The sequence below is a fragment of the Rutidosis leptorrhynchoides genome, chromosome 11 (assembly GCF_046630445.1).
Source record: "Rutidosis leptorrhynchoides isolate AG116_Rl617_1_P2 chromosome 11, CSIRO_AGI_Rlap_v1, whole genome shotgun sequence".
In the NCBI taxonomy this organism is placed as follows: Eukaryota; Viridiplantae; Streptophyta; class Magnoliopsida; order Asterales; family Asteraceae; genus Rutidosis; species Rutidosis leptorrhynchoides.
The window spans coordinates 395,167,355-395,181,550 of NC_092343.1; the positions used below are offsets into that span (position 1 = coordinate 395,167,355).

A 14,196-nucleotide genomic window follows, 5' to 3' on the forward strand; every position below is an offset into this window, starting at 1 on the left:
GATTGAACACAATGCAACTCGGTTTTTGTGGTTGGGAGTTGAAATAAAAAGTGAAGCTTTGTATATGTTGTTTTATATCTTTGGTATATATAGTTACACATGCAAGCCTTATATACTACTTTACATACCATTTGAAACTTTTGCAATAAATGATAAATTCACCTCTTAAATAGGTAATGTTAATTAATATTTGTTTTTTTTATCGTTTAATAATCATAAATTACAACTACTTTCCATTAGATTTTTTTTTATTAGAATAGTAAACTTTTCATGCAACTTTATAGAAATAGATTTTCAAAAACAATTTTTGCAGATATAGAGAAATCGGCAATTGAAATGCCAGTTTGCAACTTGTCACGTCATATCATCGTAAACCGGCGTTTGGAATGCCGGTTTACCTACATGACAATTTTTTTAGATCTTAATTTACTGATGGTTTATATATATAAAATATAATATTTACTTTATATATAAGTGAAATTAGATATACATATTATATTTATTTAATTTCTCGAATAATTTAAAGTTTTGTTTTCATCCAATGTAAGCATGCACTTCTATTCAGTTACACAACATGGCATTTATGTCTTTTTTTTTTTTTACCAAAGCCACTTATTTAAATTTGCATTCGATATTCAATATATTCTTCTTAATTACTACAATATATATTGATTATATGCATCTTCCTCAGATTATCTTCCTAAAATCTTGCTCGTACGAACTTCTCATGTTTCTTCCTAATAGTTAAAACCATGTGTACAGTTTGAAAAATCACTAACAACCTCTCGAACCATCTTATCCCAATATATTAACTAGTTTGAGTATATTTTCTTAACAAGTAGATTTTAATTCAAGCCAACTAAATAACAACAACAATTGTAAACTAAATAACCGTTATAAGACCATGATCAAATTAAGATCTAGATAAATAAATAAATAAATTTGTCACGTATGAAAGCCGGCATTCCAAATGCCTGTTTGCGATGACATGGTGTGACAAGTTGCAAACCGGCATTTCGATTGTCGGTTTCTCCATTTCTCTAAAATTTGAGTTTGAAAAACTATTTCCGTAAAGTTGCATGAAAATTTTACTATTAATTTTTTTTCCCTTTCCATGTACGTTGCAAATAAATAAAATTATTGTCAATTTACAATAATTCCAGTTTAAATTTAAATATGAATAATAAATTAATTTTACTATTATTATTATTATCATTCATTATTATTACTAATGTTGGAACTATAATAATTGTTCATACAAATTACTTTTGGTATAATTGACAATAACAAGTGTACGTTTTTCTATTTGAGAAAGTGCACTTGGTGTTTTGCATGTAATGTAGTTAAGAAGAAGTTAGCCAAGTGGTGATTATACATTTTGGTCACATGTGGCATAAAAATACAAAATATTAACATGTTAATGACACGTTTGACGTATATTGTTACATGTGGAGTTAGTCTTCTGATTCTACATAAAGTATACACCTTGTGTTAGAACTAAAAATATCGGTGAAAATAGTATGTAAAATAGGATGTTACATTTTTGACCATTTTGAACATATTTACCATATATGGCAGATTCTTAGTTCATGCGCTGTAATTTCGCCATCAAATTTTATCATTCTACCACCATTTGATGATTATATTCCATGAATACCCCTTAATAAACTATAACAACAACTTTGTATAAACTATCATTAAAGGTAAATTAGTTTATCTAGATTACAACAACAACAACAAAACCCAATACCACTTATGTACGTGGTGTATGGGGGAGGTGAGTTGTGGACAATTCTTCCCCTATCCGAGAATAAAAACAAGTCACTTCTTCACCCATAGTGAAAACACTCTCAAAAGTAGAGAAAGTCATCCCTCTCTCTATTCGACGGATAGAGAGATTGCATCCGAGTGGACTTCCGGCCAATAAGTAGGAATTTTTTTTTTAAAAAAAAAGTATATAAAATTAAAATAAAATTGAGACGTCATGAAAATGGTAAAATCAAATTTTTGTGAATTTTAAATCCTGCCTGAAATTTACTTTAGGCTCTAAGAGTCAGTCAAGTCGCTAATAAATCGACGCTTGCTGTCGACTCAATAACTAGAGCCGTTACTACATCTAGATTGATCTAGTAAAATTCATGGTGAATATATCAATCCCCTTAAACTAAACATAATATTGTGATGGACTTACAAATGAGCCTATAATTTTAAATGGGTAGAAAAAAATGCTGCCTCTATCCTCATGGTGCCATGGGCTGTTGCATAAATAAATAGTAACGTAGTAGTTCTATAATAACTAAATAAATAAATAAATAGAAAAATGCTAATAACAATTCTAAGAGTTGTTATTAACAAACTTTTACATGTATATTTTGACTTTTGATTATACAATTCAAATTAAATAATGATAAAATAAATAAATAAAAATACTTAATTATATACTCCGTATTAAGTATATATAAATAAATAGAGATATAAATGTATGAGACTCGATCTCCCCAAAAATAAACCCTAAAGCAAATTAGAGTTTTTTTTTAATCGAAGCTGAAAAAAAATTCCGTTGAAGGGTTTGATAGACCAGCGTCAATTTGAGGTATGAATTCCGTCCATAAATTGCTCTATTAATTTCGAACAGACCAGCCTCTTTATTGCTAATCGGAGGTATGAATTCCGTTCGGTCTATAATAATTAGTTTTTATTAGCTGATCGATCGAAGATGATAGCATGATAAAAAAAAAAAAAAAAAAAAAACGTAGTAATAAATTTACACTAAAATATTGATACAAACACTAAGTCTCTTTTTATAATTATAAGGTAATTATTTTATAAAGATCAAGTCTGTTTTATTGCACTTATTTGTAAGATCACTTGCCTGATACGATTAATGTTTTTATTTATCTAAAACATTAGTCTTTAACAATGATTGATTTCAAACTAACATATTATATTTATGTTGTTAGATGGAACATGATCAACATGATTCTAGAAGTTTAACATGTGTCAAATTGCCTCCTTTGTGTTCAAAATATCCTTGGTTTATTGTTCAAAACCTCAAAGATAAACACGGCATTGATACAGAGTTTTTCTCTACACTACACGACCCCTTGATTAAATATCAATTTCAAATCCCCGAGTTTTATGGAAGACGTATCCGAGGTTGTTTCCATGGATGGTTAATTCTATCAGACCATGCGGATAATGTTATGTGGTCTCTTTGGAACCCAGTTACTTTGAAGATTGTATGTCTTCCTCCATTATTTTTGAAAGATGGAGATGATGAATCTATCGATGAATGTTGTTTGACGGCCCCACCCTATGATCCCACTTCAGTCCTCCTGTTAACGAGGTGTGATGCATCTACATTTATTTTTTGCCACATAAATTGTAAAAGAAACAGGATGAGATGGATTGAAATGTCATATGCTAAACAACTCAAGAAAATGACATGTGACGGTGAATTACTACATAGCCTAACTTGTTGCAATGGTAAAATATATGCCTTAAATTCCGACAATTTTATCGTACTTTTTTTCATAAGGGTTGAGGTTACTGTAGTGAAAAACAGAGGAGTTATAATTCAACTACTGATGTTTGGGGATTACCCTTCGTCCGATTATGATTATGATTATGATCATTGTTGGGAGTGGAATGATTTTATTAAAGGATATGGTATGGAATTATTTTACATTAGCGTTAGTGTTCGTGAGGAAACTAAGAAAATTGGTGATGTGTATTTGTTTCGATTAGACACGGATAATATAAAATGGGAAGAATTAGAGTGCCTCAAGAAATGGGACTTAACTGGTAAGATAGTTGAAGAAGTGGAAGATGTCGACCTTCAAGACTTGCGAATTACTCGAGATATGTGGGAAGAAATGAATGACTTGAATGACATTGTCTTTTATGTGGATCTTGGTCGTGATCAAACTATGTTTTGTACAATTGCAAGTGCCTCTGAGTTAGGGGGTTATATACACATTCGGGATGAAACGGACGATATATTATACTTGTACCATGTTAAAGATAGAAACATCATCGCATATCCTATGCCATCTCAAGTGGTCTCGACAACCCATGTGTTGATGTGGGAAGGAAGGTAATGAATTTAGTTGATTTATGTTAAATCTAGACAAAATTACACAGCTCGTCCCTTCATGTGGTTTGTCTAATTGCATTACGAGTCCCAGAACTTTTCTTTGGCACTACGAGTCCTCATGGTTTAATTTTTTGCATAGCTTGTCCCTCTCTTTTAGAGACTCGGGGTACCAAAAAATGAAACCTCGGGGACTCGGAATGCAACTTCATATAAACTGCGGGGACGAGCCATGAAAAAAATGAAACCATGAGGACTAAGATTGCTAATTTATACAAACCACAGGGAATGAACTGTATAATTTTGTCTAAAATCCTTCGTATATTATATGTTGCAATGAGAATGAGAATAGTAGTTAAAATAATACTTTCTAATGTAGGCTAGAAGACGATGATGTCGATGTGGGAACATCAGTTGCAGTTGTCGAGGTTGAGCAACATGAATCAAGTCTACACAAGATCCTTATTGAAGTTTTGGAGATGATTATGGAACTTTGTGTTGGTGTAGAGTACATGAACTTTCGTGCTACATGCAAACTCTGTCATCTTGCAGCACCTTTAATATGGTGGAGTAACGAGTCATCATTAAGAAGATTGCATAATTATTCATTAATTTCACCCTGGCTAATGGGTGTAGATAGATATCGAAGGATTGTTACTTATACAAATCCGTTGTCAGGTGATAACTACTTTATGAAGAATTCATGGTTATCGTTTATGGATGACATAATATATTGTTCAAGGTATGGTTGGCTATTGTATGAGAGCAAAACATTTGAATGCCCTGTGTTTTTTAACCCCTTTGCAAGTGATCTTCGCAAGCTTCCAATATTTGATGGAGTCATAAAAAGCTTATGTTTCTCAGCACCACCTACTTCCTTTAATTGTATAGTTGCTGGATATGCAATTTCCAATGATCGGATTACTTGGATCTACTTTTCAAATTGGAAACCGTATTGGTATTTGATCGAATCATATCCTGTAAATATTTATCCTATATTTTCTTCAACATTTATTGGCGGAAAGCTTTATGCACTGTATAAAGAAGTAAAATGTGATGGAGACTTATCTTATCGTACAATACAGCACCCGTTTAAAGAAATTGTTATAACAAACATACCGAAAAGTAGGTACAACTCTACGTTACAATATTTCTTAATGAATTGTGACGAACATCTTTTAGTAGTCATGGTGGGTAAATTTGGAGAAGTTGAGCTATTCAAGTGGAATGATACTACATTTTATAACTGGAACAAAATATATGGCATAGGGAAACACACGATTTATATTTGTGGTACATCATCTTTTTGCATTGATGCCAAAACGCCAGATATGGAGAACAAGATCTATTTCCCGAAGCTAGTGTACTCACTCGAAACACATAAGTATTATACATTTAATGGGAAAGTTTTCAAAAAAGGTTTTGGGGATTATTTGGGAATGAAAACTGATTTCAACTCTCATGTATGGATAGAACCAAGTTGGCGTCAGCTAACTAATCAAGTTGAATTATGACGTCACCAGAACATCATTGTTTTTACCTGAGGAAAGGCTTTGAAGAAGTACTTTACACCATGAAATTGAACTTTTATTTTTGTTAAATTGGAGATATGTTCATGTAAAAAGTGTGCATTTGACGGTGAGGTTTAATTTTTTTAATTAAGAGAAGAGATGTGATAGGATTAGTGCTAAGTGTTTTAAGCAGCCTTCTAAATCACCCTTTCAATGCTGAGTCAGCATTGAAAGACTGTGATTCTTCTTGCGAGAAAGAGCTTGAAAATGTATGGTGAGTTTGCATATTCAGTCTTTTCATTCACGAGTTTTAAGAAAGATACTAAGTACCATTTATGTAGCAATGGTTAGGGTTCTGAATGTGTTCACTTTTGGTTCTGTTTTATGTCTAAAGGGGTTAAATGGGTAAAAAAAATATAATTAGGAAAAACATACATAGCTGAAAATGGAAGTGGTTGATTCCCGCACAAATTGTAGTTTTAGTGCATTCAACTTTCTAAAATCATTTTCTTTATTTCAATATATATATATATATATATATATATATATATATATATATATATATATATATATATATATATATATATATATATATATATATATATATATAGGGGCATGATCAATGGGGAGGTAACCAATCGAGGGGAAGCAAATTTTTTTTTTTTCCGTTTTTTTTGGAATTTTTTTTCCATGTATCAAGATCACACGAAAATATGAACATTTAGAAAAGACACTTCGTGATGAATGTTATTATTTAAGCGGGAAAACGATCGACAAAAATAGCATTCAAGATAATATTGTTCGTAAAGAATGTTAACGTTTTTTTCTTCATGTTTTGTGAAGTAAAATTTAGCCCGATTTAGAGTTTAGGGTTTAGGGTTTAGGGTTTGGTGTTTTGGGTTTATTCCATAAACCCAAAACACCAAACCCTAAACCCTAAACTCTAAACCGTTCGTGTTAAAAACTCAATCTAAATCCTAAATCTAAACCCTAAATTTCTAAATCCTAATATCTAAACCTTATAAACCCTAATATCTAAATCTCAACATACGCTCGAAAAACACGATAATTGTTATATATTAGTTCTTCGAACGTTTTCCCGCCAAAATAAAAACATTTATCACAAAGTGTCTTTATCAAATGTTTATATTTTCATCCAATCTATAATGTTCGTGAATAAAGTTTTTTCAAAAAACGAAAAAAAAAAAAAAGATTTTGTTTCCCCCGCTTCCCCCTGATTGATTACTTCCCTATTGAAAAAACCAATCGGAGGGAAGCGGGGGGAAGCAATTTTTTTTTTCTTTTCATTTTTTGAAAAAACTTTGTTCACGAACATTATAGATTTGATGAAAATAAGAACATTTAGAAAAGACACTTCGTAATGAATGTTATTATTTTGGCGAAAAAACGATCGACAAAAATAACATTCAAGATAATATTGTTCGTGAAGAATGTTAACGTTTTTTTTTTTTTCATGTTTTGTATAGTAAAATTTAGCCCGATTTAGAGTTTAGGGTTTAGGGTTTGGTGTTTTGGTTTTATTCCATAACCTAAAACACCAAACCCTAAACCCTAAACCGTTCGTGTTAAAAACTCAATCTAAATCCTAAATCTAAACCCTAAATCTAAACCCTAAATCTAAACCCTATAAACCCTAATATCTAAACCCTAATATCTAAACCCTAACATACGCTCGAAAAACACGACAATTGTTATATATTACTTCTTCGAGCGTTTTCCTGCCAAAATAATAACATTCATCACGAAGTGTCTTTTCTAAATGTTCTTATTTTCATCCAATCTATAATGTTCGTGAACAAAGTTTTTTCAAAAAACGAAAAGAAAAAAAATTTGCTTCCTCCCGCTTCCTCCCGATTGGTTACTTTTCTCTTGATCCTACCACTATATATATATATATATATATATATATATATATATATATATATATATATATATATATATATATATATATATATATATATATATATATATATATATATATATATATATATATATATATATATATATATATATATATATATATATATATATATAAACACATGTAACTATATTTGATATGACACACTAATTATATACAGGGCAAGGGTCTATTGAAAGAAGTTTTAAGCGATGGCTCACCACCAACGTTTGATGAATGTACCCCATTTGGCAGCTTTGAAAAGCGCAAGAGTGAATCTCCTCCGAAAATTGAAGACGTTGACACACCCACAACATCAACGGTTGTTGGAATTCGGGTTTGAAGTCCTCCGTCTGGATGAACTTTAAAGGGATATTGAAATGTATGATTGCTGCTGAAAATGTGTTTTCCTTGATTGTTTTTGAAGAAGTTCTTTACTTGAACATGTTTATTTATTTTATGTTTTCTACATTGTTGCTTGGTTTGCTACATTATGTTTATGTTTTCTAATTGTTTTTTACGGTTTATGTGATCAGGTAAAAAATTATTTCAGTATTTTACATATTATTTAAATTAAATTGTTGACTATTAATTTTTACCAATTTTTATGATTTTTTACAGGCCGATGAGATACGTACATCTACTTTACAAAAAATCAAACACATACTCACAATAAGACAAACATCTATGGAATATCTTTCCGTGCACAACTATTTACATAAATTGAATTCATTTAATAACCAATGGGAAGCAATACCTATATGTGTATTAAATTTTCATAAGACATTTTCTTTCAATTTGGGTTTTTATGTTCTAAGCGTGTTACATTTGAATACCATTATAAGTGCATGTTGTTTCTACTTGAATATCAAAAAAATCTCATCAAAAATTTCGCAAATTCTCGGGTCTTTGCCTAGTAATAATAGTAAAATATTTCATATTATAAATGAAAAACGTTTTTGTTATTTTTTTAAAATATCATTATTAATTTGGGCCCAAATGGTTGACTTTGTATTGGATTGAATAGCCCAATTTAAAAAATAAAAACCCACTAAATTACCTTTGTTTTTCACTCAGTATTATCTTTTTCCTTTGAAAAACCCTAAATTGATATTTAAGCAAAATACAGTAGCAATCGACGCAGAATAACCAACGTCGATCATCGACGCCGAATTCACCGAGCCAAAATCGACGACGGTGGAATAAACCCACGAATTATCAGGTGCCGGTGATATTTGAGGTATGAATTCGATTTATAACCTATAATTGATGTTGATTTACTAATTTTTGTATAAGTCAACATCTTGATTTACTAATTATTGTATAAAATCAAGTTTTGAGCTCACCAGATTTGTGCATTTGGTTCGGTTAGTGATGAAGTTTTAGCCATGAATCGTATCTTTTCATTTAAGTTGTTTTGATTACATATTAACATCGGTGACTTGATATTGATCAATTGTTTTTTTAATTTTCTCAAAAATCGACTCAATTATGGGTGGTGAGTTCTGTGTTTCAGGGGAAGATTTTGACCTATCTTCATCTCAAATCTCAGTAAGGATTAATCTAGTCTTTTTTAACCCACTGATTTTTAGATGAATCTATTATCAAATGCAAACGTGAAGTTTACTGTTATGAACTTGTTATTAGATGGAGCTTGATCAGAAAGTGTCAATTGGTTCAACATGTAACAAATTGCCTCCTTTTTCTTCAAAATATCCATGGTTTATTCTTCAGAACCTCAAAGACGATAACAACGTTGATACAGAATTTTTTTCTACACTACATGACCCGTTGATTAAATATCAATCTCAAATCCCCGAGTTTTACGGAAAACGCATCCGAGGTTGTTACCATGGCTGGTTGATTCTATCAAACCATCCGGATAATGTTTTGTGGTCTCTTTGGAACCCATTGACTTTGAAGATTGTACTTTTTCCCCCTTTAAGTTTGAAAGATGGAGATGGCGAATCTATTAGTGAATGTTTGTTGACGGCTCCTCCCGATGATCCCACTTCAGTCCTTTTATTAACGAGATAAATTGTAAAGGAAACAAGTTGAGATGGACTGAGATGTCATACGCTAGTCAACTCAAGAGAATAACATATGACGGTGAATTACTACATAGCCTAAGTTGTTGCAATGGTAAAATTTATGCCTTAAATTCCGACGGTTTTCTTTGTCGTATGGTCATACAGGTTAAGATTGTAATAAACGGCATAGGAGAAGTTGTGATTCAACTATTGATGTTTGGGGCTCGCCCTTGGTCCGGTTCCGTTCGTTATAGTTCTTATAACAGGGATACTTTTATTAGAGGATACGGAAAGGATTTGTTCTGCGTTGAAGTTTATTATCATGAGATAACTAAGAAAATTGTTGATGTCTCTTTGTTTCGATTAGACACCGGTATCGTAAAGTCGGAAGACTTGGCATGCCTCAAGAAATGGGACTTGAGTGATATGACAATGGACGAAGTCGAAGATGAAGACCAAGATGGCTTAGATATTACTCGAGTTATGTGGGAAGAAATTAATGACTTGAAAGACGCTTTCTTTTATCTGGATCTTGGTCGTAATGGCTCCATATATTATAACCCCGCAGTTGCCTCCGGTTTAGGGGGTTATATACACATTCGTGACGGGATGGGTGAAATACTACACTTGTACCATGTCAGAGATAGAACTATCATCTCTTCTCCCATGCCTTTGCGAGTGGTCTCAACAACCCGTGTGTTGATGTGGGAAGGAAGGTAATTATAACTTTTGTTGATTTGTTATGTCCATGTATCTATCTAATTACTCCATCCATCACATAATAATTGTCCTTCAACAACAAAAGAAAAAAGTTCAAATTTATGATAGATTGATGAATTAAGGTAAAAATTAAATTATTGAAGAATAATAAATAAAAAGTTTAATCGTTTTTATTGGTTATTTCTAGTAACTGACAATTTTTGAGACATACATTAAAATGGGACGGAAGGATGATTATTATTATTATTATGTCCATCTTATTTATTTCAATTGCATTGCAATGATGGTGAAAATTATAATGCTTGATCATTTAGGCTAGAAGACGATCGAGTCGAAGCGATTTGTACGAGTACCGTCGAAGAGGATGAGAGAGTAGTAACATTAGATAAGGTTTTGAAGAAGAAGGAGGAGGAGGAGGAGGAGGAGGAGGAGGAGGAGGAGGGGGAGGGGGAGGGGGAGGGGGAGGGGGAGGGGTTATGTTTCTCAGCACCACCTAATTCCTCCAATAACTGTATAGTTGCTGGATTTACAATTTACGAACGACGGTCGTATTTCATCTACTCTGTAGGAGGAGCTTGGGAACCATCATCTTGGCGTTTGGTTCTTATTGATGATGGTGATGAATATGATGATCTTAGATATTCGTTAACATTTATAGGCCGAGATCTTTACGCCTTGAATAAAGACGGAGAAGTCTTCGTTTTAAAAAATTTGGATAAACAAGATGTTCGAAAAACCCTTTTAGCCAAAGCACCACCGCCCATTAGTAGTAGTTGCGACTCACAATACTTCATGATGAGTTACGATGATGAACATCTTTTACTAGTCATTGTGGGTGATCAGTTTGGAGAAGTTGAGGTATTCAAGCGTAACGATGATGCGGATAAATGGGAGAAAATAGATGGTATAGGGAAGCACACAATCTATATTGGTGGTACAACATCTGTTTGCGTTGACGCCAAAACGCCAGATATGGAGAACAAGATCTATTTCCCACAGCTAGTGTGGTACTCACTTGAAACACACACGTATCAATCATCTGATGGGAAAATCATGAAAAAATGTTTAGGTGGTTTCATGGGAGTGAAAACTCATTTCAACTGTCATGCTTGGATACAACCAAGTTGGTGTTAATCATCTAGGTATTGTCAGTCATGTTTGTATTATTAATTTTTTCTTGTAAACTGTTTCTCATAAATGTTATGTTTGGTTTTTTGTATATTAGTTGATTTTTTTATTTAAATTGCTGTAACAAATTAGTTTGTTTCTCAAAGATTTTATGTTTGTCAAGCACTTTCAAAGGTATGGATTGTAAGTTTAAGGTGGCAATGATTGTCAAACATTTTTATTTATTTTATTTTTATTTATTTTTTTTGTATTTGAGTTGTTGTCTGTTTAGCTCATGTTGTTTAGTTGTTGTTTGGTTAACTATTTGGTTGTTTTTTATTCATTAGAGTTTAATTTTATATTCACGATTTTATACTCACTTTAGTTCGTTTTTGTTTGTGGTCGGGTCAATGGTGGTTGTGGCACCAAGATATCAATATTAGAGATATAGATGATGAAAATTGTAAGTTGAATATAATTAATACTAATAGTAGATTTATGAGCCCGTGCGTTGCACGGGGACTCATCCGAAAACATTATATAGTATTTTGCAAATATATATGAAATAACGATATTATACGGTCATTTTTGTGAGTACTGTTATATAGTATTTTGCAAATGATCTGATGATATGATCAGATGAGTTACAAATGTGCAGCCCATGCGGAATGATTGAACCAACACGACGATCTACTTGATTTCAAAGATAAAGGATTGATCTTGTATTGAATAATTTGAATTTTGATACAATTGTATTGATCTCTTGATACAAAACTGATTGTGTTCTTATACACAAAGTCTATAACAGCTATATCTATATTAGGGATGGCTCCATAATACTTTTGGAACCCCCTATTACATTTTGGGAAAGAGAGTCTGATTACGCAGACTTTGATCCGTTAAGTTGGCTGTTAGCTTGTGATCTTGTGATCTTGTGACCTCTTGTGGCTTGTTCTCAGACGGGAAAGGATGAAATTACATTTCTGATCCCAAAAGTCAAATTACCTTAAACGGTAATTTGACTTTGTGCCGTGTTAGATGTTGCAGTTTATCACTCCCCCTCAAGTTGAATAGTGGGATCTTCAATGTTCAACTTGTCAAGCACATCGCTGAAGAGTCTCCCGTTGACAGATTTGGTAAGAATGTCGGCTAACTGATCTTCTGATCGAATTGACGGAAGAGAACTAATTTCATCATCTAGCTTTTGCCTGATAAAATGACGATCGACTTCAATATGTTTAGTTCGGTCGTGTTGAACAGGATTTTCTGAGATGGCTATGGCGGCTTCGTTATCACATAGGATTTGAATGGTTTCATTTGGACGAAATCCAATTTCAGTCAAGAGTTTTCGGATCCATAATGCTTTAACAACTCCTTTTGCTATCCCTCTAAATTCTAAATTCTGATTCGGCACTTGATAGAGAGACGACCTTTTGTTTCTTGCTTCTCCATGTAACTAAGTTTCCTCCTACGATTGTGAAGAAACCCGATGTAGATCTTTGATCTCCTTTTTCTCCAGCCCAACTTGCGTCTGTATAAATTTGAGTTCTAAGATGTCCATTCTTTTTAAAGACAACCCCATGGGTTGATGTCCCTTTTAGATATCGGATGATCCTCATTGCAGCTTCCAAATGATGAACCTGTAGCTGATGCATAAATTGGCTTACAACTCCGACTGCATGTGCTATATCTGGTCGAGTATGAGCAAGATAAATGAGTTTTCCCACTATCCTTTGGTATTGCCCTTTATCAGTTAATTCAACATCATCTTCCATAAACAGCTTTTGGTTGGGAATCATTGGAGTTTCAGCTGGTTTACAATCAATCATTCCTGTTTCTGCAAGAAGATCAAGAATATATTTCTTTTGGCAAATAAATATTCCCTGTTGGGATCGCAATACTTCAATCCCCAAGAAGTATTTGAGTCTGCCCAAATCTTTCATTTCAAATTCTTTAAACAGGTTTAGTTTTAAGTTAGAAATTTCCTCTTTGTCATTTCCTGTTATTATCATATCATCAACATAAATAATTAAACATGTAATTAAATTTTCTTTTCGTTTAAAGAAAAGAGTATGATCCGAGTTACTTTGTTTGAAATCACATTTTTTCATAAATAATGTAAATCTCCCAAACCAAGCCCGGGAGGATTGTATTAGCCCATATAAAGATTTTTTAAGTCGACAAACTTCCCCATTTTTGAAGGTTCCGGAGAATCCCGGAGGAGCTTCCATATAAACTTCTTCTTTTAATTCGCCATGAAGAAAAGCATTCTTCACATCAAATTGGTGAAGTGGCCAGTCTTCATTTGCAGCGATAGAGAAAAGAACTCTAATAGTATCAATTTTTGCAACCGGGGAAAAAGTCTCGGAGTAATCTATTCCATAGGTTTGAGTATATCCTTTGGAAACTAGACGGGCTTTGTATCTTTCAATAGTGGCATCTGGTTTTTTTTAATTGTGAACACCCATCGGCTCCCTACAGGTTTCTTTCCTTGAGGAATGATACATTTTTCCCAAGTATTACTTTTGTTAAGAGCTTCTATTTCTTCTTTCATAGCCTTTCTCCATATCTCAGACTTTATTGCTTGGCCGACCGTAGCTGGTATCTTTTCAGAGTATAATGCGGCATTGAATTTTTGTGCATCGATTGATAAGTTTCCCTGTGCAATATTGGCAATGGGATATCTTGATCTTTGGGCTTCTTTCTCTGGAGAGTACCTTTTTGGTGGTACGCCTCTATTGGTTCGTTGTGGAAGTATGTATCTTTCTATAGGGTTGTTGACATTTGAGGGATTGGTCGTAATCGGTGTTTCTTGGT

General features: G+C 32.8%; 1 protein-coding gene across 1 annotated transcript; it reads left to right on the plus strand.

Annotated features, from left to right (window-relative positions):
• Positions 1-9,295: 9,295 nt before the first annotated feature.
• On the plus strand, positions 9,296-11,406 carry LOC139876090 (uncharacterized). The gene is made up of 2 exons (XM_071863391.1): positions 9,296-10,268; positions 10,587-11,406. The coding sequence occupies exons 1-2, from the start codon at positions 9,592-9,594 to the stop codon at positions 11,404-11,406; spliced, it is 1,497 nt and encodes a 498-aa protein (XP_071719492.1). The 5' UTR covers positions 9,296-9,591.
• The last annotated feature ends 2,790 nt before the right edge of the window (positions 11,407-14,196 follow it).

What these genes read in the sequence shown, in the direction of transcription:
- LOC139876090 (XM_071863391.1), top strand. Translation starts at nt 9,592, where the DNA reads ATGTCATACGCTAGTCAACTCAAGAGAATAACATATGACGGTGAATTA. An exon ending in GTGTTGATGTGGGAAGGAAG is followed by an intron (nt 10,269 to 10,586) that starts GTAATTATAACT and finishes TTGATCATTTAG; the next exon opens with GCTAGAAGACGATCGAGTCG.